Source organism: Dermacentor variabilis, chromosome 3 (assembly GCF_050947875.1).
Source record: "Dermacentor variabilis isolate Ectoservices chromosome 3, ASM5094787v1, whole genome shotgun sequence".
Taxonomy (NCBI): Eukaryota; Metazoa; Arthropoda; class Arachnida; order Ixodida; family Ixodidae; genus Dermacentor; species Dermacentor variabilis.
In genome coordinates, this window is record NC_134570.1 from 26422833 (window position 1) to 26447926 (window position 25094).

At 44.0% G+C, this 25094-nt stretch overlaps 1 protein-coding gene across 1 annotated transcript in view; it reads left to right on the forward strand.

Annotated features, from left to right (window-relative positions):
* LOC142575325 (Na(+)/citrate cotransporter-like) overlaps positions 1 to 24818 on the forward strand; it is a 36386-nt gene extending 11568 nt beyond the window's left edge. The window contains exons 3-13 of the mRNA XM_075684588.1: positions 1263 to 1378; positions 2224 to 2396; positions 5083 to 5140; positions 5576 to 5755; positions 9452 to 9571; positions 10346 to 10423; positions 10890 to 10994; positions 16459 to 16639; positions 20838 to 20999; positions 21606 to 21743; positions 23476 to 24818. Coding sequence (XP_075540703.1) covers positions 1263 to 1378; positions 2224 to 2396; positions 5083 to 5140; positions 5576 to 5755; positions 9452 to 9571; positions 10346 to 10423; positions 10890 to 10994; positions 16459 to 16639; positions 20838 to 20999; positions 21606 to 21743; positions 23476 to 23652 — 1488 coding nt within the window. The 3' untranslated portion in view covers positions 23653 to 24818. The remainder of the gene's footprint in view (positions 1 to 1262; positions 1379 to 2223; positions 2397 to 5082; positions 5141 to 5575; positions 5756 to 9451; positions 9572 to 10345; positions 10424 to 10889; positions 10995 to 16458; positions 16640 to 20837; positions 21000 to 21605; positions 21744 to 23475) is intronic.
* The last annotated feature ends 276 nt before the right edge of the window (positions 24819 to 25094 follow it).

Below are 25094 nucleotides of genomic sequence, written 5' to 3' on the forward strand. Positions count from 1 at the left end.
TAGTGCAGTGCTTTTAAATCAGCGCGTTCTTAAAAGAAATCTAACTACGTCTTCCCTGTATACATTGCCAGGCAGCGGTTAGGTCGCTTCTTTTCAGTAATCATTACATTTGATCTTGTGCAACGAATTACTGTTTGATTATATCTGTGGGATTCGTATATGAAGAAGTTTGTTTAGTTCAAATCAAATTGCGTGCCGCTACAGCGCGAAATATACCTGGTGTTCTTTTTTTAGAACGTCGAAAATCTTTAAGAGTTGCCTGTGGCAGAAAAGACAAATCTAGTCCTTGATCTAAATTCCTCGATGAGGCGGCGATTACTTCTACGAGAAATCAAAATGTCTAATTAAATAACTAACATAATTACCCCAGCTAACTTTTTATTTAATTATTTACGGCATATATCTATATCTACGAATTATAGCCGGTGAATTAGCAAGGCGTATCCACTTGGAACGAATTCTCTGGACTGCACCAGTTTCGAGATATTACTTTTCGAAGTGTCCGACGAAATGCATTGGTGTTCCAGTTACTTTTGTACTCCAATGCACAAAATAGCGCTTTCCTAAAACAAATAACTGGAACGCCAACGCATCTCCTAGGACACATTGAGAATCAGTATATCGAAACTCGTGCAGCCTAGAGAATTCACCGGCTATAATTCGCACATGTATATATGTGCCGTAAAGTAGCTATTTAGACAATTAATTAGGGTAATTATGGTAAATATTTAATGAAGCACATCGATCTTTTCTATAATGAATAACCACCTCATCGACTGATTTATATAAATGGTCACAAACGCGCTATCCGCAGAAGCAACTTCTAAATATGTTGGAACTTCCAAAAAAGTAATACCTGGTATGACGTAAGACCAGTTGGATGAAAATCAATGGCATTCGTGCATCGTAAATATTTGGATGATCTCATTGATTAGAACTTTTTATTTTAAGCAAGCAGGAATTTTTCCCATAGGTGAATTTGGTTGCGCATTGGTTTTTTAGTAATCTCGTGAAGCCTTATTCAGCCAACATTACCGATACAACGCTTCAGTTGTTCGCACGTGGGTGAACTCTGTTTCTTAACAATTTATCAGCGATATGCCAAGTCAAGTAGTTTGAAGATGTTTGAAGCTCAAAAGCTATCAACGGGAGCATGTATCGTCTTATGAAATATTTCCTATGATTGATAGCTGCTGTTCTAATTCCCATGTGCCAAGTTTTCCAAGAGAGCCTAACAATTTTCACTGCGTGCCATTCCTCAGGAAACAAACATGCTCTTCATTGGTAGCCTAATCATGGCGATGGCTATCGAACACTGCAACGTCCACAAGAGGATAGCCCTGAGGGTGATGCTCTGTGTTGGAACAAATCCGAGATGGTAAGTCAACGTGCTAAAGCCAATCACCGCAGACCTTAATTTGAAATAGTGTTCGGGATTGTATGGCCATCCTTAATATCTCTGCCGATAGATTTATAGGAAAATCTTCGAGAACGACCATTAGTTCCACTGCTAATGTATCGCATATTTTAGCAAGTTTCCATGGCACAGTAGTGCCAATACAATTGTACTTGCGCAGCATCCTGTGTAAATGTAATTGGAGGTGTAGACGGGCTTACCTTTGACCCTACTCTCTTAGCCACCGACCTCATGGACGAAGTGTATTATTTAACAATACTGACAATATCACAAAAAAGCCATTGCATAGCAATGGCGCACAAATGAATGCGGGCTGTCTTGAGAAATTCAAGCAAGAGCGCCATAGCAGGTTTATACTGGTTCTCTTGCGTATGAAAAATGAGGAGCCGGTTTATTTTTAATACTCAAGTAGGTACTGTCTTGATAATATGTGGTTATGATGAGCGGTGACAATGCGGAAGATTGATGACTAAAGATGTCATCTCAAAAGCATAGCTTTAAAGAGAGAAAGAATCTGAAGAACAAAACTACCGAAATACTGGCTATAAAATAATCAACCTGGTGACCTGGCTAACAAAAAATAACGATAGACTAAGAACAAAACAGTCTGATCAAGTCATCAAGCCTGAAAATTTTCAGCGTAACATTTGACTTCCAGGAAAGATTTTTCGAAGCAAGCAAGATTACAAGAACGCAGATTTCCAGGCGTGGTGAATATGTGTCGAGGTGTTTCCATGAGCACTGAAAGTTACTTTTTGTTTCTTTAAATCGAACCACAGCGAAGACGATGCATGCAATTGCCGCAGGATCATGTTGGGTTTCATGCTGACCACCATGTTCATGTCGACTTGGATTTGCAACACGGCCACAACCGCCATGATGATGCCCATTGTGGACGCCGTCCTAGCTGAAGTCATTGATGCCGAATACGATCCACTCATGCTCGCCGAAGTTGGAGGTGCCTGCGACACAGAAAAAGGTGACCCGCGCGCTTCGTGTTAATCTGTGGTGCGTGGAATCTGCAAATGTGTCTCGAAAAGGGCTGGCAGATCCAAGATGTCGTTCCATGAAAGCTTGCTTGCAAGGAAAGTAGTACTTGAAGAAAACCTTAATGGGCAGTTTTGACAACCTGTCCCAATGTTTCATTATTGTTAATATCTGATTGTCTCTGAGCATGCAACCAATGTACCTCAGGTTGAACAGTAAAGAAGTGAGAACGAATCACAACTTATTGTGACTTCATACAGCAGCAACTTTAACGGTGACGTTAAGTGCAAATAGCGCACTACGTCAGGGCGTGCACGAAAACTTATCGCATATAATTGAAGCACGTTATTCAACCGTTGAAGTCTATAGCAGCGTGAGGACAGTTTTAAGTTTCATAATTATTCTGCATGTGTTTTTACTAGGTTCAAGCATGGTTGTTTGCCTGAAGACCCCTCATAGTGCGAATAGGAAATATTGATGCTAATGTCTGCAGTCAATTAAAATAAAATATCCGAGGACACCTCAGCAGTTCTTATGAGTTGTGAATTCGAAAGCATTCATGCCTAATTGAATGCCGCTGAATTGTCCTTCGAGTTTTGCGCTGCGAGTAAAGTACTGTAGCGGTACGTGCTGTCCGAGCCAACAAAGCAGCAGCAGCCTACGGGGCCAACGCCTCACGCCACCGATGTCTGGCGCTACGAGAGCCCGTAGAAGCAGCAGCGGTAACAAGGCTGCTGCCAATGGGAATTTAGATGCCGTTTTGCTGCTGCAGACGGCGGCTTTCTCCCTCAATAGGTAATTTGATGCTTTCGCATCAACAACAAAAACAAAGAAAATATTCCGTCATTTCATTTCAGTGCAGTGTTCCGCTTTATGTACACCAACTAAGCTCATTTCTGAAATGCAGATTCCACGATTGTACTCTTCATCGGTAGCCTAATCATTTCGCTGGCTATAGAACACTGCAATAAAGAATGAACCAATAGACTCCCGAACCTCTCCATGTAGTCTTTGCCAAAAGTTTGGAAATAACACCCTATTACCGGGACTGTTACAGGACATTAGCAAGCTCGGCGCTCCAAAGCTTTTGCTGCGTTTGAAGCAGAGAAGGAATAAAAGCTTTAGCACGACCCAGGACGCGTCCCTAAAACAACGGTCCGCTCATGCGCGCATTGGCTTTAAAACATTTGACAAAGACTGTACATTAACTTTTTTGTCCTAAATAGAGGAAGCGCGACTGCGTATGCAACATAGAACAAAGAGTTTGGATTATGAATAAAATATGGACATCTACGTTCAAAAGCGAGAACGCAGGCCATCAGGTTCACCGCTTTGTACTTTCTTGCTATCTGTGTGCAGTACGCTGTTTCGAATGATCGTTTCAAATCATGGTTTTAATCAGGGTTTAAACCACCATAGTTTTGCATCTCGCTAGTGCTCACTCCTCGTCTACATCTACACGTTTGCAGAGGCGGGGCACGTGATGCCAGCGGCCCTAACGTCGCAGACGCGCGGCTGGAGCAGTGCAGAATGCTACGCCGTCTTTGCCGACCGATGAACAAAAAAAGGATCTCCGCTTATTTTGTTCACCAGTCGATAAAGACGCCCGAGCAATCTGGAGACTGCCGCCGCTGCGAACCAAGAGCCGCTCTTGCATCTGACGGTGCGTCCGAAGTGTTGGATTCTCGGTTTTGTGCGGTGGTTGTTTCCCTGGAGCCCTTGAATGGGCGTCTGTGGTCGCTAGGAATTTGTTCATTGAACAATTTTATGACCACTGTGGCTCATTCTGACTACATTTTGTTTCTCTGGACAACCACCTTTAATATTTGGCTACTCTCTTTGACTATTAGGTGCAATAAGAAAGAAAAAAAGATGCTTTGATACTTCTGAGTGACCACAGTTCTGAGTAAGCAGCATATAAGGTGTACTTTGCTGTCCTTGTTGGGGCTCTCATGCAGTTGTTGCTACTTATAGGCTGGCAGTTACAGCAAAGCTCCACCAATAACTAATTTTGTAGTTATAAAAGCCTTTGGTGATAATTAGTTGACAGCATATGGGAGCGTAATCGTAAATGGCGCCATGGAGTTGTGTTAACAGCTCAACGAGACGAGAAGACGACACCACGAGGGCTGAGTGGACTTCTGGGGCCACAGGGGAATTTGTTCATTTGTTCAGCGCTCCTGATGTCGTCTCCTCGTCTGATTTCGCTTTTAACACCAGGATGGAAAACCAACAAGCCCAAGCTGCTGTTCTAGCTATGATATTGGCGGTACATTTTTTTTTATTCGAGTGACTCCTACCAGTGAGCACGAACGCATAGCTATTAAAATATCACGCTGTATATTATTCATTTGTTTTCATAAAAACATGTCGTAAATGTTGCACCTTTCAAGCGAGATTGCAATTGCTTGCGAATCCTAACTGGAATCCTGTGTGTCTCCTTCTTCGCCCGTTGTCGTTTGCGCGGTTACATAATGCATTCGAATATCGACCGCCGACTAGCCCGCCTCTCCTTGTTAAATATGTTCTTTCCACCGCTCAGTCAAAGTCATGGAAATGTGGTAAAACAAATCCATTCATAGCATCCGTAACCGACTGCCGAACACTTTCATGGTGCTCATGATTTTCGACCCAATTTAATGATTATTCCTCGCGCGCGTGTTTTTTTCTTTTTTCAGGCGGCTGCAAACCACTCAACCGCAGCACCAGCACAGAAAGCTCCGGAAGGAAAGAGAAGTAAATATGCCAAATTTTCTGTACGCGTATTTCAGTGAAAGGAGAGAACATACTCCTTGTCACAGCCCACGCCTTTTTCATCGCATAACACAAGAGAATATTAAGTCTAGGTGTTGTGCCACCAAATTATAAAATGAATTTCCGCAAACGTGCCACATTATACGTGCCCAAGAAAGGAATAGAATAAAGCGGAATGAATCACTAGAAGGGCCGGTAGCGATTCATTTCTTTCTGTCCCTTTCTCATCATCGACAGCTCACGAGCGACCGATCCTGCTGATAACGATGGCGGGGTGACACGCGGGCCACTGACGAAACATGAAAGGGGAAAAAAGAAATAGAAATATGATCGCTGCACCAAGAAATTGTTATATCGACTCCTTCGGGTGCTCTCAGTATGCGGACACTCCCAGGCACGTCCGGCGTAAATGCGCAGGTGCGTGATGCCTCCTAGCCGCTCGTGCAGCGTGCGAAGTGAGGACGTCGCCAAGCAGAAAGCCCAGAGGACGCTGAGCAAGAGCCTCTACCTCAGCGTGGCCTTCGCTGCAAACATCGGCGGCACGGCAACGCTCACCAGCGCGGGACCTAACCTGATTCTCAAGTTTGTCGTCGAAGAGTAAGTGTGGGCTTTGCGGTGGCAGTTTTGATGCGTTGTTTTTTCTTTTAATTTGTTTGGGCAGTTTTGATCCTAGCATGCGATCTTCTAAAGCATTCCTTTAAGGTGGGCAAACATCAGGATACCGCTTTAATTGATGCATTCTGACTGAAGCGTGGCGTCGCGTACGAATATAGAAAAGCACTTCAAAAGAAACGCTTATTTTCTTCCGTGTTTAAGTTTGAATTAGGAGGGCAATCCTTTGCCTGTTTTCTTGATTATTACACATGAAGAAAGTAACATTTTTAAAACGCATTCGCCGCTTTGATTGATGGAAAACACAGCAAGGTGCGCCACTCGCTTGTCATGAAGGACAGGTGTTCTCGAAAACCTGAGAAGGAGCTGCAAAAAGCACCGTCACGCGACATCTTTTCACCGTCGTTGCTTGCGCAGCCCTGCAATCCCACGCAGACTTATCGACACTCGGATAACAAGGACGCAAAGGCTTACCTCAACGTGCCGAGTGGAAGGCATGTCTGAGAAGGTCGCCGCGCTACGGCAGTGAAAGGGAATGACGGCAATATCTGTTTATGGATGACGAGGTGCGCGCCGTTAGTGCGACCTTGACACACATGTGCAACGCGGCTGCTGCCGTTGAGAAGAGGACAACTAGTGCTGCTATTTGCAATTCTTACTGTGTTCAGTGCCTTAATTGTATCTCGAGAATAACTTGCCGACGGTGAAAAGCAGTGCCTTGCAGCCAGAAATGAGTGCTCTGGTTCATTTGAGGAGCTTGAGGAACAACAACTTATTACGAGGTTCCCAGAAGCAGAATTTGCAACATCAATTGTGCATTTCTCGTGAGAAATAAACGAAAGCGTGAAGGAAACAGCCAATAAGTAAACTGATGCCTTCAGTTGTATTATAAATGTGTAATTCTGATCATGAATCAGCATTCCGATTCACTAATAATCATTCTGAAAAGGCTAATTCAGATCTCAAGATTTGCCACTAACACTGTATTTACGCCGCCAAGTTGCGTGAACTGAAGGAAATTTTTCTGTGTATGCCAGTCTTACTCTCCGTATTTCCGTCTTTTCTTGCTTTAAAATACTAGAAAATAATTGGTATCCTCCGCTTTATTATGCGAAGCCCGTATATATTGCGATATCAGTATTGGACTCATTTTGTAAGTTTAATATTCGAACACCTCCAACTTTCTTCAATAACGAAGGACCTTTGAACAGCACATGTGCCTGTATGGCTTGGGAATCTGATGAATATCGTTTTAGTACAGTACCCGTTGATATTATACTGGCGAGTAATGCTTCTTTTCTTTGCTGGTCTTAGTGTACGGTATGCAGCTTTGAACCACATTTCGATACTTTCTTATATATATATATATATATATACATATATATTGGTAGAGCATCGCACGCGAAATGCGAAGGTTGTCGGTTCGGTTCCCACCTTCGACAAGTTGTTTTTTCATCCCCTTTAATTTCCATTAATTTATCGTTTCTTTATTTAATTTATTAAGCGCAAGTAATTTCCCCTATATTTTCCTTGGTGTCAGTGTTTGTTGGCTTCTTATAATATGACTAATAAAAATCGGGCCCCTCGGTTAACCCTCTTTCTTCTCGTTTATTACATAACGAGGGTCTGGAATCCGGCAACATTGATGCCTTCAGGTAGCATATGTGGGTTTATTGACCAGTCGCCTTCACCCAAAAAGATCACGTTCTCGTGACGCCTGCGGCAAAAAGGACGTTCCACGTCCGCCGCCAAGGTCTGTGAGTGGTGGCGCTGGCTAACACTCCCAGGGTTGCACTACGAGACATAAATACCCAAGAAAGTGGATGCGGAAATGGCGCCGCGGTAGCTCAATTGGCAGAGCATCGCACGCGAAACGCGAAGGTTGTGGGTTCGGTTCCCACCTGCGGCAAGTCGTTTCTTCATCCACTTTATTTTCCATTAATTTATCGTTTCTTTATTTCATTTGTTAAGCACAAGCAATTTCCCCTATGTTGTCCTTCGTGTCAGTGTTTGTTGGCTTCTTATGATACGACTATATATATATATATATATATATATATATATATATATATATATATTGCTACGGAATAGTATTTCCAATGACGAGGAGGCGAGCATTAAGAAGACGACGACGATTAGAGGCTAGTGCGGGCTGTTGGCTCTTGGCCAAGTGCGGCGTTATTACGTTGTAAATATACTTGTATATAGCTTTTCATCTGCGTCTTCTTACGTAAAATATCTGGTGGAGGTGCGGGGGTGGTGGAGGTGTATATATATGTATGTATAGCTGAACCCGTGCACTATGTTTCAATGTAGGTGGCCGTTCGCTCCAAAAGAGCTGTTTTAAAACACATACGAAAGTCACGTTTGTTTTTTGTTTTTGCAGCTCACGTTGGTTCGTTTTCTTAGAGCATGACCCGGCGGGGTGGCTTAGAGCAAATGGCGTTCTGCTGCTGAGGACGAGGATGAGGAGCAAAAGGAGAAAGGGAAATGTCAGGGATGTTAACTAAAGCCCCTTAAACTTCGTAAAGTAGCGACACTTTCCTCCTCCGCCTTCACTCCTCCTCGTTTCTCCTCTCTTTTACGCTCCCTCCTCGACCATGGCGCCGCCTACACCGCTAGAGCGTAGCAACGGCGGCAACATGCGCTCCTCGCCACTCCGCAGACGCTTCTCGAGCGAAAATGGCGCTGAAGCACGGCGCGAGGGCCCACGTGATGCTATTAGGCCAATAGAGACGCGGCATCGGCCAGAGCGCGCGAGGAGGAGGCAGCATTCTTCAAAGCGTGGCGCTACGTTACGAAGCTTAAGGAGCTTTTATGTTATCCATAAAAGCGTCAGCTTGCGTACTCTGGGCTGGGGGAAAAGGAATTGAGAGAGAGGATGGACGGAGACGGAAAAATACGCGGTGCATGTGCGAAGATGGCGCCACGTAGTCAAATGCGTTCACACAGGCCGGTCATTCCCAAGAAGCACGGAAGTGTCTTCAATGCACCGTGAATAAAAGAGTGGTGGGTACGGTGTTCGAGTAGGGCTTGCGGAGGCAGCGGAGGGCCGTCCTGTCGTCGCGATGCTTAGCAGAGGGATGGTCTTTGGTATTCAAATCTAGAACAGTGGAACAACAAATGAACCATGCAGTCACTGACATGAAGTCGCAGGTTGGATTCCTAACCTCGGCAGCCACATTTCTGTAAGGACAGGGTACAAAAGCTAGTGTATCAAGCGTTGGGTTCATGTCAAGACATATTTTATTAGCCCTGTAAGCAAAGCCACGAATATAGTTTGAGCACGTAAGCACTGTCACAACCGTTAAGGGACCTCAGGCTGCCGAATTAATAATGTCGCGTGGTCTGATGACAAAAAGTGAGCCCCGGTTTTATCGGACTACTTAGGTATGTCATTAGCGCGTAAAAATCGCGTGAGCGTAAAACAGTTCGTCGACTACGTCTTCTTCTGCTCCGATACGACACCAGGTGCCACTAAGGTCCCCTCCTCTACCTCTGTCACACACTAGTGTTACTTTCGTATGTTTTAAACCCCGAAAATCAATCAGACAGCCTTTCTAGGAGCACGTATAAGTGCTCATTAAGCCGAACAAAGCTAGTCGCTGCCCTTTCGAAAAAGTAGATTCCCGCGACAATCAACGCTCATTGAATTTGCGTATGTTTTGCACGTCAATGCAGATTTTATGGAGGTCTCCCTCCCATCGACTATGCAAGCTGGCTGGTTTTCTCGACACCAGGGGTCGTCATCAGCGTTTTCGTGGTCTGGGCTGCGTTCCAGATTCTTTACCGGAACACCGGGTAACAACTCGCTGCACGAGCGTTTGTATTCTTCATTTTACACTATTAGTTTTCAGCGGCTACTAGTAGCCTATAACATGGCAATGGTGAAGGCGCATCGGCTGACACATGTAACTCACATATTCAAATAGATTTTGCTTGAAATATCTTATATAGAAAAACTGACAACACTTAGAAGCTTAGATAGTATAACAATTCAAGGGCCACTTAGTTACCCGTACTTGGATGAATGAGAAATGCAGAAGTACCTCGACGTGACCAACGGTGTTCGTCACAAGGTGCAAAGAACGCAAGCTCGTGGGTTCGACTCCCATCAAAGGGCGTGGATCCGACTGCCTTGATTTAACTCTACCTTAACTGTGACTTCGCCTTAACACGAAAGGTCGTGGGTACGACTCCCACTAAAGCTCGAGGGTTCGACTCCCCCAAAGGTCGTGGTTACGAGTGCCTTATTAACCATAGCTTAATTAACTGTGCCTCAATTAACTTCGCCTTAAGTAACACCAAATGCCGTGGGTTCGACTTCCACCAAAGGTCGAGCGCTCGTAGCCTTTTTGGACCATGGCGAGGTCACGCCAACGCCGGATATTCCGCCTGATGAGTCATATAGTGCTTTCGCATTAATAACTACTGCGTCTTTAACAAAATGTACAGCTATACTCAGAAAGGCAGAAACACGGTGTCTAGTATTAGTAAGACAGAGAAATTATTATGGGCACTAACGTCATGCTTTGTAATTCAAACTTATGGCTGTTCTTACTTTTTCTTTCGCAGGGCCATTGGTCTCGAGAGGAAGGGACACGCAGCGAAGAAGGTCATAAACAAAAAATACGACGAACTTGGCCCAATGAAGTAAGTTAATCCTTTCGTGTCAATTTATTTGGGGTGAAATATGTCGGAAAGATTTTTGTATGTGCGTACAGAATGTGTATCATCACTTAACTGCATAAACGACATGGAGTTGAGAGCTAAGTACCCATGCTTGGCATCACTAAATTCTTTATTTTTTTCTTCTTCTTAGTTGAGTGTTTCGCGTTTGTCGACACCTGCAATTAGACCGCTATATGCCTATCCTCAGTTGTGTAACAAATTAACGTTTTCATTCACTCTCGTTCAGGTTACGAGAAAGTAACGCCATGTGGGCTTTTCAGATGCAATATCTCGAGAGATGTAGTTAAGGTGGAATGCATAGGGTTTTTCGCCTACATGACGCCGGCTTCTTAGCGCAAGTTTCTTCAGCAAACTCTTGCGTGCTACATTATTGGTGTTATTAGCAGTCTTCATTCCTACATATATATTTTTTTTCGTTTCTTCCCAGCTTCCACGAGTTAGCTGTGCTGGTGATGCTGGCGACTCTGGTCCTTCTGTGGATGTTCAGGGACCCGCACTTCGCGAGGGGCTGGGCCACTTTTTTCGGAGACCTGTAAGTTTTTAGCAAGCTACGTATTACTATAGCGGAAGCTTTAATATGATCAGTCAGAAAAGGTTTTAGAGGAAGCTTTAGTTCACGGCGAACTCTGATTTCCGAATTGAAATACATGCGAAAGAGAGAGTGAGAAAGCTCTTTATTGAATACATGTGAACCGTGTATCTCCTTCCCTTGGGTTGTTCTGGTCCGAGTAAAAAGTATTGAATTTAGGAGTATGTAGTATTGTAGCGATGAACCTGCAAAAAAAAATTGTGCATAAGCCATCGACGACGATTGACAGTGTAAGCGAATAGTACGAACAAACGAATGAACCAACCAACGAACCAACGTTTTTCTTGCTGAGTCTGAACATCGGCCACCCGCGAAATCGGCGGAAAGTGATAAAGAAAGCTATTCGCTTTAAACATTCGGCCTGTTCTCACAAAAATGTGCGCACACTAAAGCTGTTCGTAAAAGCAACTAATAGCACTCAAGATGGCTGGGCATATTATTAGCGAAAACAACCGGCCAACATGAGTGAGGGAGTGAAACAACTTTATTCGGTCCACAAGAGACGCGAGTAAACTCAACGTCACCTGGCTAGGCCCACTCGGGAACCATCAGGTCAAATCTGACGGCCCTCTCGCGGGCCCTCTGGACTGCCAGGATTTGAGACGTCTGGTCCTGGGCCCTAATGAGCTTCATCATTTCCTCTTGGATGAAAGGGGGACCGGCAGAGGCCCAGCCCCACAGGACATGCTCGAAGTCCGCATGCCCACCACACAGGGGCAGTCCAAGAAGGAGCACTTGCAAAGGAAAATCTTTGTGAGCTCACACCCGGTAAACATGAAACAAAAATAAACTAAATCAATATATATATTTTGATTCTTGCACGGCCATTCTTGCAGAGGTCTTTAAATTACCAGGCATCGACTGGGATGCTCTCACCATAGGTTCACAAGAACGCTCAGAGTGCGATTCGCTCACTGATATAGCCATTTTCTCTGACTTATTCCAAATGGTTAAAGACAGCACATTGACTGCAGACACAGCGTACTCTATCCTGAATGTAGTATTTCTGGACGGGTGCCTTGACAATTACGAATTAACAATCGACAAGGGAATACGGAACATACTCTATCATTCGTTCAAATAAAGCATGTACACTGTGCGATCAAGATTTAAAGGACACGCTACACATGCAGCAAGTTTCCTCAAAGACGATGAAACTAGCCTAATTGATTATTTTTCTGTGTTCCTTAGACAGTTTCAGCTCCAATAGTGACGTCAATAAAATGTGGGCTTAATTTAAAGCTCTTATATTGCAATGCATCGACAGCTTCGTACCAATTCGAAAGAAGATAACAAACTGAACCCATGGATTACTTGTGACATCATCCACATTAAGCGGAAGAGCCATCGCGAAAGACAAAAAAAAAACGAAAAGAGATCGTCATAACATACCAAACTTATCGGTGCTTCCAAGAAGCATGCTAGAGGTAGCCGAAAAGAAATATAACGATGAAACACTCACAAACCTCATGAAATAATCGTCGCAAAGGTTTTGGCGCCACTTATCTGGAAATGATAGCAAATCTTACAGCGTCGTCATAAATGGTGGCTTGTGACTGATCCCACGGTGATATCGACATGTTTTATTGCCTACTTTGAGTCTGTTTTCACAGCCACAGATCAAGTTGGTTCCAGGCCCGTCCTCTATTTTTCGTGTCATTGCGTACCGACGCCTGATATAGTGGCCATGCACGAAGGAATTCTGTCTCCTATTTTAGACGTGCATGAAAAAAGAAATCTGTTGGCCTGGACGAAATACCTCATATATTTCTGCTAAAATATGCGGAATAGGTAACTCACTACTTGGAAATAATATTTACTGCATCAATCACTCAAAGAACAACTTCCGGGTGACTGGCTAGCGGCGAAAGCAATCCGAATACAATAAACATGTGAAAAGCAGCAAATTGAAAATTACCGTCCGATATCTCCGACTTCTGCTTGTTTCAAGCTACTCGAACAAGTTATATCAAAACCCATGTGTAATTATCTTGAACAAAAAAGAAACCTTTCTTCCGAATCAACACAGATTTAGTCAGTGTCTTTCTACAACTACGTAGCTAATGGAAACCGTCAGTGACTCTCCCGGTGTCTTGCATGAACAACAACAGCAGCAGCAACAACAACAACAACAACAACGACGACGACGACGACGATGACAACAACAACAACAACAACAACAACAACAACAACAACAACAATAATAATAATAATAATAATAACGCACATTGATGCGAACTGCTTCGGCTTGACGAAAGCCTTTGAAAGAGTTGCTTACATTATGTTAATCAATAGACTGGCACAAATGGGAATTGATCACAATTTCGTTGATTGGATCCACACATAGCCTGTCCACTAGAACCCACTGCTTGGAAATAAATTGCATGAAATTGGGCACCTTAACCATGGGTTCAGGACTACCACATCAATATGTTTTAGGTCCGGCTTTATTTTTGGCCTGCGTCAACGATATCGCTTCCAGTATTGGTGAATGTATCACTGAATCTTATACGCAGATGATTACTTAGCCTGAAAATTATTGACGCTAACGACCGGAAATCATTAGGTGATGCTCTTACTGCTATTGGAATGTGGCGTGAAAATTAAAAAATGAAAATAAATGAACTAAAGAACTTGTATTCAGGATTACGAACAAGAAAGAAACATACTTAGATCGTGACTGCATTGAACGCTCGCGAATACTTTCTACAGTCCACACACTTAAATACTTAGGGATACATATTATAAAGAACCTTAGGTGCGAAACGCATATTATCAATATCATGAGCACTGCCGAGAAAAAGCATTGGTTTCTTTCCACAACCTTGAAACTTGAACCTCAGTCTGTGAAACAAACCGCGTTTCTAACTTATGCTAGGCCAACGTCAGAGTGCCCAAGCATTATATGGCATAAGTTTTAAGTGGTCCTAGTAAATGAATAGGAAAGGGTGCAAAGGAGGGGAACACGGTTTATTTTGTCCAGATATTCACCTGCCGACTCGGTAACAGGAATGGTAAAGCCTGTGCTAAAATATTAAGGTAGCTCCAACTACCAACCCTATCTCAGCGCCACCTAGGGCGAAGCCTAAAATTTCTTTCTTTTTTTACTTTCTAGGCGCCGATTTAGCATCGACACTGCATCTTACCTAGTTCCACAGCAAAATATATCTAAGAAAAAAAGTATGACTTATGTACCTGTTGCCATAGTTACATATCGATGCATATGCAAAGTCATTTTTACCTCGAACCACAAAAATTAGAATGCCTAGCCATCATCGGTGCTGCAATGCACTACAGCTGAAACTTGTGAAAAAATGCATAATAACGTCATTACAAAACTGAATATGTATTTTGCATATACTCAAGTACACACTGCACGTTTTGTGCATCTTTATTTTTATTTTAGTATTCTGAGCTTTGTGCTTTGAATTCAAGTGTTTTGCACGAATGTGAATACCAAGGTAGTGTGCTACCATTCAGTTTATGAAGTTGTGCTTGGTTTTTGTGGCTTTAACTTTGCTGATGTAACTTTATTGTTTTAACATCCAGTTTGTATTTCTGCTATCTTAAACTCAGCTTGTAACAGCCTTGTGATGAACGGTATTGTAAATAAAATAAGTAATATAACATATGGATATCCTGTAAAACGTCCTATAGGGTGTCGAAAGTTGACAACTATATTAGCTTGTACAATTTACGAGAAATTCTTATGTTGATGAATAAAATCTTTATTGGCATTTTTTTAGGAAGGTTGATGTGGTTGGTACACCTAGTCTGGGACTCCGTTGGAGAAGGCTGCTACCTGCGTTCTCTCAATGTGTTCTTGTTGGCTCTCAAGGTCTGAGCTGGACAGAGCTGTTTCCCGCCCTTGAGTTGTTGGCTGATTTATGGTATCTGGCGTCCGATTCTTTCGTTACTTGCGCGTATTTCGCAAACGACCGCTCCCATATATATGACCTGCTTCCGAGCAAAGCATGTTATACCAACCTCTTCCGCCTTAGGCGCTCTACTCGTAATCGATAGTCTACAGAAACGCGAGACGCTGTTTTCGTTGTGTAGATACCAAATCGTAAACTTGATGCTTGGTTGATTTCATGGTTTTCCGATTTTTCGTGAATTTCTGTAGGAATATTGAAGATTCAAATAACAAATATGCGGCCAACAGTCGGGGGAATTCATCTTTCTGTCTCTCCAATGCAAAGTTTTCACTGAAATTGCTCCAGCCATTGCTTATGAAACCTATTTTCTTTCTTTTTTTCTTCTTTTGTTCCCCTGTACTCTAACATGGACATCAGAGCTGTCCTCGAACTAGAGCTTCCTATTAATGCCGAGGGGAATTTTAAACAATTTTTATTCATTTTTATTTTATTCATAGAACTGTACATGTTTGTACATGTTGGTGCGTATTCTTGTATTATATTCTGCGGCTTCGTAGACTTGTGCGCAGAACTTTGCATATGTCCATTCCCTCCGAAAGTAGTCATTATGTGTGAAGAGAAATCGCATCTTGCGATATTTTTTTTTCCCACGCGACGATAAGTAGGCAGCGCCTACCTAAAGGCACCAACCTCTCTTTTAAAATCATGCATAAAAAAAAGCTGCTAACTCCAAAATCTTGGCGACACCATTCCAGCTATGAAAAGCGAATAATACATCGTTTACCACAGCAGCGCATGTGAAACGACTGATATAAAGTAATTGTTTTCTCTTTACGACCAGGCTTACAAAAATGCAGTGGATACGCACAATATGAAGGGAATAAAATATGTATTAGTAAATTTCGCGCCCAGTAATGTCTTTATTTAATTTTTTCTCTCCTTTTTTTTCCTAACTTTGAGGAGTACAAAACACCGACTTCTTTTCAAAGTCCCCGAAAGCTTGTTTTATATTCATTGCAAATAGAAAGGACTTCCTCTACCGCGCTGTCAATATTTGTTACAAAATGCACCTGTCCTCAATGTTTCACAGATTTCTTTATTTATTTTTTACTGCAACAAGCAGTTGTCAGGATATCCGTCTAACATGATGGTTATTTGTAACATCACGGCATTGTCCAGCATACAGCTGGAAGCTACGGTAACGTTAACAAGGCTCATGATTAATCGGTCCGCTTGCAAGGGCACAAAACGGCAAATGGCGACAGTGACGTTCAAGTAAATACCAATCTTATAGCTTTCTTGTGCAAAAATTGGTTCGCTTATATAGCTGGGATTTTTAGGTCTTGCGAAGGGGTTGCTTGCAACGAAGCAGATTAGAGCAGTTATTCACTCGAGGCTGCTAAATCTAAGCTGTTTCTTTTTGTTCTTTTTTTCTGCTTTCCGAGCAAGAATGCGTGTTTCCCTGGGCATCGTCCTTCCTCGAAAGCGTATTCCTGAAACCATCGCTTCTTGCTTTCTCTTGCTCGCAGGAAGCCCAAGGACGCCACGGCGGCTCTGTTTGTAGTATTCTTCCTTTTCGTGATCCCGTCCGACCCACGCAAAGTGGGAACCAGTCCGACCTTACTCACCTGGGACGTGGTTCAGAAGCGACTTCCGTGGGGCGTCGTCCTGCTCCGCGGAGGTGGATTCGCCATGGCTGAGGCCACAAACGTACGAACGTCGTCCGCTTCCTTTTCTTTCTTTTCTTTTTAAGGAAGGGGCAATGTTATAAGAGTTATGGATACATCGACGAGCAACAAGCGATTTATATGCGATTTAATATATATATATATATATATGCCGTTGTACAATTCTATGCTATTTATATATATATATATATGTGTGTGTGTGTGTGTGTGTGTGTGTGTGTGTGTGTGTGTGTGTGTGTGTGTGTGTGTGTGTGTGTGTGTGTGTGTGTGTGTGTGTGTGTGTGTGTGTGTGTGTGTGTGTGTGTGTGTGTGTGTGTGTGTGTGTGTGTGTGTGTGTGTGTGTGTGTGTGTGTGTGTGTGTGATAGGTGATTTAACAGTGCGATTTAATTTAACCAAGTACTGTCCATGCGTGGACATTATCGGTCATTGTTCTTACTCTAAAAATAGCGTAGAATTTTACAACGGCAACGGGACGGACGACATAGGCGCTGTGTCACCCGCCATCTTGTTGTTTCCCTGTCGGCTGCATTACTTTACAGCGACAGCTGTAAGGGGCACTTCAGCCAGATTTCGCAGCGTCTTTCGCGTGTGTCATCATCGCGTTTATTGTCGGCGTCATTCAGTGGCAACAGAAGTCATCAAAAAGAAAACAGCTTATCTCCAACTCAACCGTCGTCGTGCGTCTTAGCCGTTGGGGTCGTGTCATTCGCGTGCCGTCGTCTTCACCGCCTTTGCCATCGTCCCGGTCATCGTTCTTGTTAGGCCACTTAGTAGCGCTTCTGGTAACGTGTAAGTTTTAAAAAAAATAGAAGTCTGTACAACTTTTAGGTGGAGAACGAGGGAGGCTTAGCCTATGTGTTGCTTTATTTGTGGCTTTCTAGCACTAGAACGTAGGTTAAGTTTCAGGGACAGAGGCGTTTATGGTGGTACGTACGCTGCGCTTGACTTTCCTTGTTCATGCCCTCCTTGACCATAAAACCTAGGAACTGATATCATGTCTGTTTTATTTTGACCTTGAACAAGCTAGGCCAACTTCACGCGCTCAGTACACTGTTGAGACTATTTGTGTTTGCTGTCGAGTTTCTTTTTCCTTTCGCTGCTCAATGATTCGCTTTACGCAAGCTTTGGTTTTATTTAAGTTACCAATAGTCAGCCTAGGCCAATAGAGGCCAACATTTATAGCATAATTGTGTGGTTTTTCTGTGTTAAATGGGTAGCCACAGCACTCTCAAGTCATAAGGACTCTAGTGCTACGTCAGTTCTCTGGTAGGTTTCTTTGCAAAGTTATCCTTATAGCCCTAGCTTCTAACAAACGATCTGAGCTGCGCAGGTTGAGCTGTGCTTATCTATGCAGATTAAACCAGCATACTGCGAAAACATATACTCGAGAAATGACTTCCGAGAGATGTTCCCGGTGTTTGGCAACGTTCGAAATCTTATTGCGCATGCCGCAGACTGCTTAAATGAGGAGAAGGACTTGTTGTGCTAGGTGGTGTTTGCTTGCCGACATAATGTAGCGGGGAGAAACAATTGCAAAGAAGAGACACAGAACGCACCACAGGTGCAGCTAACAACTTTATTTGAAAAATAAAACTATGATTTGAAATGAAATTTATGAAATCAGGGGCCCCTGTCTTGTGGAAAGTCCTATATAGGACAAAGAGGCTGCTGTGTCGACGACCGAATGAGGGAGCATGCTAATAACCTGAAGAAGGATTTCACTGCGCATCTTTCAGCGCACTGTAAAGCATGCCCTTGTAAGCTGGTATTTCATGATGTGGAGATCCTGGGTGAGAAGTAAATATAAAACTGTGTGTGAGCTATTAGAAGCGTTTTACATAAAAGAAAAAAGTAGTGCTTGCGTAATCCAGATTTCTGTTGTTTTGTACAACGCGGAGCTTACTTTCTTTAGTTCTACCAAGTGATCTTGTCAGTCCTGATAATCGCCCTAGGTAGTAATATATAGGTGCACCTGCTTGTTGGGAACAGTATACGTACTCTTCTCGCTGTCTTTCAAGTAAAGTTGTTTGTAATAATAATAATATTTGAGGTTTTACGTGCCAAAACCACTTTCTGATTATGAGGCACGCCGTAGTGGAGGACTCCGGAAATTTTGACCACCTGGGGTTCTTTAACGTGCACCTAAATCTAAGCACACGGGTGTTTTCGCATTTCGCCCCCATCGAAATGCGGCCGCCGTGGCCGGGATTCGATCCCGCGACCTCGTGCTCAGCAGCCCAACACCATAGCCACTGAGCAACCACGGCGGGTAAAGTTGTTTGTAGCGCCGGTGACATGTTCTGTGTCTCTTCTTTGTAATTGTGTCCTCGTGCTAGAGTAGGTCGGTATGCTTAAATGAGGATGAAACTGAAAGGCGAGCAAGGACAGGACACTACCCCACTGTCCGCGTGCGGCACCAGATAACGGGCTACCGATAACATCGTTACAATGTCTGTGCACTTCGTATTCCCTGTAATTTATGAAGTGGGCGTCAAGCTTCCCTATACAGGCGTGACCACCTCGCAGATAATGCGTGCAATATTTGTCTTATTGAGCTACGAATTACACGCAGCATTCCTGCGAGGTCGCGTACTCGCTGCAGCGGAAATACGCGCTTTCAAGTTATTACAATTCACTTCTCTAAATCTACCAGCTCGCTGTTCTTTTCTTCTGTAACCACTTGACTGCAAGGCATTAGAATGTCGGTGAACCAGCCACTTTTTCAAACAGCAAGAATACTTGCCTTTATATAGCAACCCTCGTAAAAGCAAACTTAACACTTGTATGAGCAGGTTGCGGCGTGTCTCGCAAACAAACATCAATCGATAAATAGCTAAAATAACAAATAAATGAAGCAATTTCAGGCGCTATGGAGCGTGGGTCCTCTCGATCCCGAGGTCGACGCTTAGTATATCGCTATACAAGAACATCTGACATATATTTGCATGTACTAAAAAGCTGTAACCCTTCAAACTTCGCTATGCTTGTGTGAAGCGAAAAAAAAACAACAAAAATAATTTAAAAAATAGAATGGTTCTAAGACAGGGCTCAGTCTGAATCAAACTTGTTTAATGTGTTGCTTTTTACACATTTGATTCTTTTTTTTTTGCTTTTGGATATATAGAATATTTCTCGAATGGCAGCACACTGCCAGAGTTGTAATTTTCAACGGTGATCCAGGTTAGGAAAGAGCCGGGCGTCAAGTCAAGAAGAGGGAAACGTTTCTTTCTTCTGCTGTCCGTGTCTGCGCGCTTAACTTCCTTCTAACATGAATCTCCTATAAGCTAGCTCTACTTCCTGTTGTTCTAACTTCGAATGGTGATGATGATTCGACGTGCAGGTGCGTCGGGATCTGCCGTGCGTAGTGAGCACTATATTACTAATGGGTGACAACGGTTTCAGGGCATAAAGCAGTGGCGTAGCCACAGGGGGTTCGATGCCATTGATTGGTGTAGTTTAACGCTCCAAGGTAACGCACCGGCTATGAGGCGCCCTATCGGGGGCTCCATATTAAATCAAACCACCTCAGGCTCTTTCAAAGGCACCCAATCGGTGGTACGCACGCATTTTTACATTCGTCCCCATCGGAATGCGGTTGCTGCAGCCGAGTATCAAATACGTCACCTCGCGCTCAGCAATAGAATGCCTTATAGCCACAAATATTGTTCATCTCTGTGAAAAGAACGAGAAACAACTTACGAGCAGGTAATCCCGACCACCAGCCATCACCTCCGTAAGTGAAATGCTGTTTGCGTGCGCAAGAGGGGTAACTCCTCTGTTCACCACATCGTGCGGGCATGCGAAGGGTTCAAGACACCTCCAGGAAAAGCACCGGCCTAAGGAGGTGGCGTCGTTGGAGGACTGGGTTCCACCACGCGCTAACGTCAAAGAGACATTTGCCTCATTACGGAGCGTCGCGCCTGAAATTTTCTAGTATGCCACAGTTGGCTCCATTCCACGTGCTCACTTGAGCCATCATTTAAATTCATTATTCTTTCTCTCTGTGTCTAAACAGCCCTTCTCCTTCCCGTCAATGTGCAGCAGGCTGTAACATTCCTTGAAGTCGTGGCCACGAGACTGGCACGAGAGCGCCGCAATGTGGGCGCAGTGGCATTGTTGAAATTGAGTGAACATGAAGACACAATCCGCTATCGCCCGCACCACTTTAGTTGGAAGTTACAGCAATGAACATGGAAATGTTTGCCTTCGCGAACCGCAGGTTTCCGGTCTATCGCGGTGGGTGGGCCACCAGCTGTCCTCGTTGGGCTTCATGTCGCCGCAGTGGATCATATTCGTCGTGTCCGTCATCGTGGCCTTCATCACTGAAGTGGTCTCCAACTCTGCCACGGCCACCATCTTCCTGCCTATCATGGCACAGCTGGTACGCTGGCACATGCTTGCTCACACGCACACGCAAAGGCGCGTTACGTAACAAAATTCTCACAAAGAAAATAATAAAGCGCGCAAAATAGGGCATAGGCAATTTTTTAATGTATGCTAATTACGTCCTAATCTATTTTCTCCTAAGAATAGATGAAGTGATGCAATTATCGGAATATGGCCGGATGGTAGCAGCATGGTATTGTGACCTGCAGTCTTTCCTCAACTGACGATGAAGCTTAGCGTTTTCTATATCATTAAATGTGAACGGTATTGCTTAAACCAATACTCTTTCATGACATTCAGCTACTTGAATTTATGTTTCATGCAAGAGTGCTGAGTTAAATAAATTTTCGGGTCGATTTTAGAACTATGTTCCCTTCTGTCACCGAAGTAGGGTCCTGACTCGCAGATTTAATACTGCACGACGGCACTGTCAGCGGAGTCGAGTATTCAGAATTAAAGCGCGTAATGCTCTTGCTTGTTCGAAAAATAAAGGAGTTTGGACACAAGTTATCCGGCTGTTACACGCACCAAAGAACGGCCGTGGACGAACCTGCTATCGATACGACTTACGAATGTTAGTTTTGTGCTTTTTTTTTCGCAGGCAACCGACCTTCACATGAATCCTCTGATGATCATTGTACCTGTTGCGCTGTCCTGTTCCTACGCCTTCATGCTGCCCGTCGGAACGCCAGCCAACGCCATTGTCTCCAGTCACGCGAACATTTTCCCGGTCGAAATGGTAAGACGTGTACGGCATTTCCCAGCCTCAGTGCTAGTTGGCTAACTGTGCGAAGTCCAACCAAGCTTTCTGACTTTATTTTGTCGTTCCATATTGATGTGCGGGGGAAGGGGAGGGGGCAGGTTAGTATCTCTGAGTATATACGATCACAAACATATTACTGTTCTTTAGTTGTTGCACCTTACTAGTAAAATAAGAAAAGTATGTTCAGGTCAAGTTCGTATGGTGGACATTATATCTGAGGGTCAAATATTGTAAACGAACTTAATCGGAGTCGAGTATCATCTACGTTGGAGTACCAGCTTCTCGATCGTTTGAAAAGAACGTGTCTACCAGTGAGAGGGGACAAAGACTCTCCTACAATCGCAGTTCAATGGTACCCGTTCTTATGAATCACTCGAGTATGAAAGACTTTGTGGATCCGCCACTTTAACGTATAAAGTAGCGACATACAAAAACAAGTACCAATCGGGAGAAAGAAATTCCTTTACGCCGTATCAGGGACGCAGTCGCTGTGGGCTACGTGAAACGTGTTGTGCGTGCTGCCGAGTTTATGGGCATTAGGGTGCATAAACGTCATAAGCAAATACACAAGTGACATTTATTCACGCATTACAAAGCTTACATGCTTAGCTTGTGATAGAGCTAGGGGCGGGGACGGTCGTACGGTCTAATCTTGCCAGTGTGTTCGCATCCCTACTTGAAGTGGGCCCGCCGTGGTCAAACGTGGTGGGTACGAATTGGCATCCCTCTGTCTCGCTCCGGCTGTGTCTCTTGATGCCATTTCTGGACCCAACGTGTGGAACGCGGGGGGCGCCATAGCCGAGGAACCATCAAAATTCTGTAACAAATTACACATTTCTTGGCCTTATAACTACTGATGAGAACAGGTTTGAATTTGATGGATTGTGTCTACTATGGCTGCGTGAACTCTCTCAAACGCGATCACTCCTGCTCGGATCGACAAACGTACTGCCGAGCTATGCCGAGCTCAACACCAAACGAGAGACAAATTTTAACTCCGATTGCGCCATGTGTCGCTCGACAACAGCGCCATCTGTGCGCGTGACTCACGCGCGTTAGAGTACTAGTTACTTTCCTCGACACGACGATACCAAAGTAAGGCGTGTGGGAGATACGGTTGCAAAGATATAAGCAATAATAATATAGCATGTTTTCGAGGGATGCATTACAGCTACGCATTATGCTGACCGAACTGAAAGACGCGTCATGCAGGCACCTATATATTTGGAGGATTTAAGTAGCATTTCAAGGCTAGAAAGAGAGTGATCTGGCGAGTGAGAGGTGCTGTTCAAAATAACTGATAGACACTCGTCCAGCTATGCGCATGCTATGATTGCTAATAACAATTCTAATAGTCTATTAAATCGCTTACACTTCTGCTGGATGTAAGGTGTGAGAAGGCGTAAGCATTTCCGCCAATTTAATTAGATGTAGCGCACGACAGATCGAAAATCGGCTATCTAGGATAATTTTGGCAGTTTGTTAGCCGTGTGTTTCATTTATGTCTGACGTAACGACACTTGTTTGATAATTCTACTCACTGAAAATACAGAGGAACCTCAGTTACCAATACGGAACACAGAACAACCACCGCCACCACACCACAAACAGGAAAGGAATTAAGCAGCAAACTATCTAACCACATTCCAAAAACTTGACCAACTCTGGTCTCTGTGCTCAACGATTACTTTGCGCCCTCTACTCACAGATTCTCCCTGGTCTGGTAGTCAAGTGCATCTGCATCTGCATTATGCTGGTCAGCATCAACACGATAGGCATCGTCATCTTCGACCTCAACAGTTTCCCTGCCTGGGCCGTAGACTTGGATGCCAACGGGACTCTGGTGGCCATCTTGAACGGGACGAGTGCTGTCAGCGGGCACTAAACGTACGGTGACATTGTTGATGGACATCTCGCTGCTGGTGGACAAGTGTCATCGGTAAATGCCGACAAACGATCGTCGAAGCTGGACTTCGGGGATTGCTTGAAGACGAGACGGATAACCTACAATGTACAAAGAGTATGGGGCGAAGAGGGGAGCAATGAGGAAGTATCGCCTACTGCTGCTTCCGTTTTAAGGAAGACGGGCGGCGAGCTTCCGAGACGTACGGGTTGACTGTTATGCGCTGTCCCAAGCGCTGCCATCGAAACCACTGGCCACCTTTTCTTTCGGCGTTTCCTAATCCTGCAGAAAGGAGACGTCCTTTTTTTTTATGGGGCGTAAGGTCTAGCAATAGGTGCCATCGCTGAACAAGCAGAAGACTCACGTAATCGCCTCGACATTGTCAGCGCTCTTGAGCGCTCTTTATGCAGTAGGTTGTGATTTGTCGAACAATTTTTATAAATTCATGGCAAACGTTAATGCGTATTTAGCTCCTGTGAGCCATGGTCCCTGCGTGCCACTTAAATAACGTGATCTCGTAGCTGTTGTTGTTGAAATGATGCAAATGGCATTTTGTGTACTCTTGAAACTCCATTTCTCTATCACTGATGTGTAACTATGTGTACCAAACAGCATCATACGGTTCTACGGCATCGACACGGAACGGCGTGGTGCCGCCTAACGGTAAAGGTGCGGTGTATTCTCCGGTGTTTGTGTTTGATGTGTCTGTACTACATTAATGGCACAGTGGTGACCTCGTATTTATAGCTTTAGTGTGGCCATAAAGCTCAAATTGAAGACGTGTTCAAGTTAAGAGTAAAAACACACACATCTGACGATAGGGAAATATAAAGGAAAGTAATGCTGCTTCGGCAACACCATCTCATAGTTAGGATTTTGGAAATGCATGTAAGCACGAACAGCTTGCTGATGCGACCCGTTAACATGAAGCACTAGAATATCGTGTATCGTATGTTTTTTCGCACCCAAATACCAAAGGCCGTTCTCAAATGCCTGTAAACCTTGATCTCCTTGATCATTTGCTTTATGTCCATACACATAACGAATGAAAAGTGGCCTGATGAATGCACGACATAGCATTAGCCCTGTGTGGCGCATTGCCTTTTTATCATGTATAAAGTTCGAAAATTGGAATTTCAATCACTTGATTTCTGTCTCTTTGTCTGCTTACTGAGATAGTGTTTAACCTGGCATAGGCGATGATGACCCGCCCACCATAGTACCCAAGAAGCAATGTGCTTCACTGCAAATGCATCCAGCGTCTGACAGTACATTTTCGTGGCATTAGAGCGGCTTATGCGCTCTCAACTGGCCTGCAAAGATGACTAGCAGTTTAGAAGAAGTTCTTGCTGGGTGAGCTGACGCATTGCTATGTTAGAAAGAGTTGCGTGTATGAAAGGGCAAACACAGGGAAAAGGCGAGGT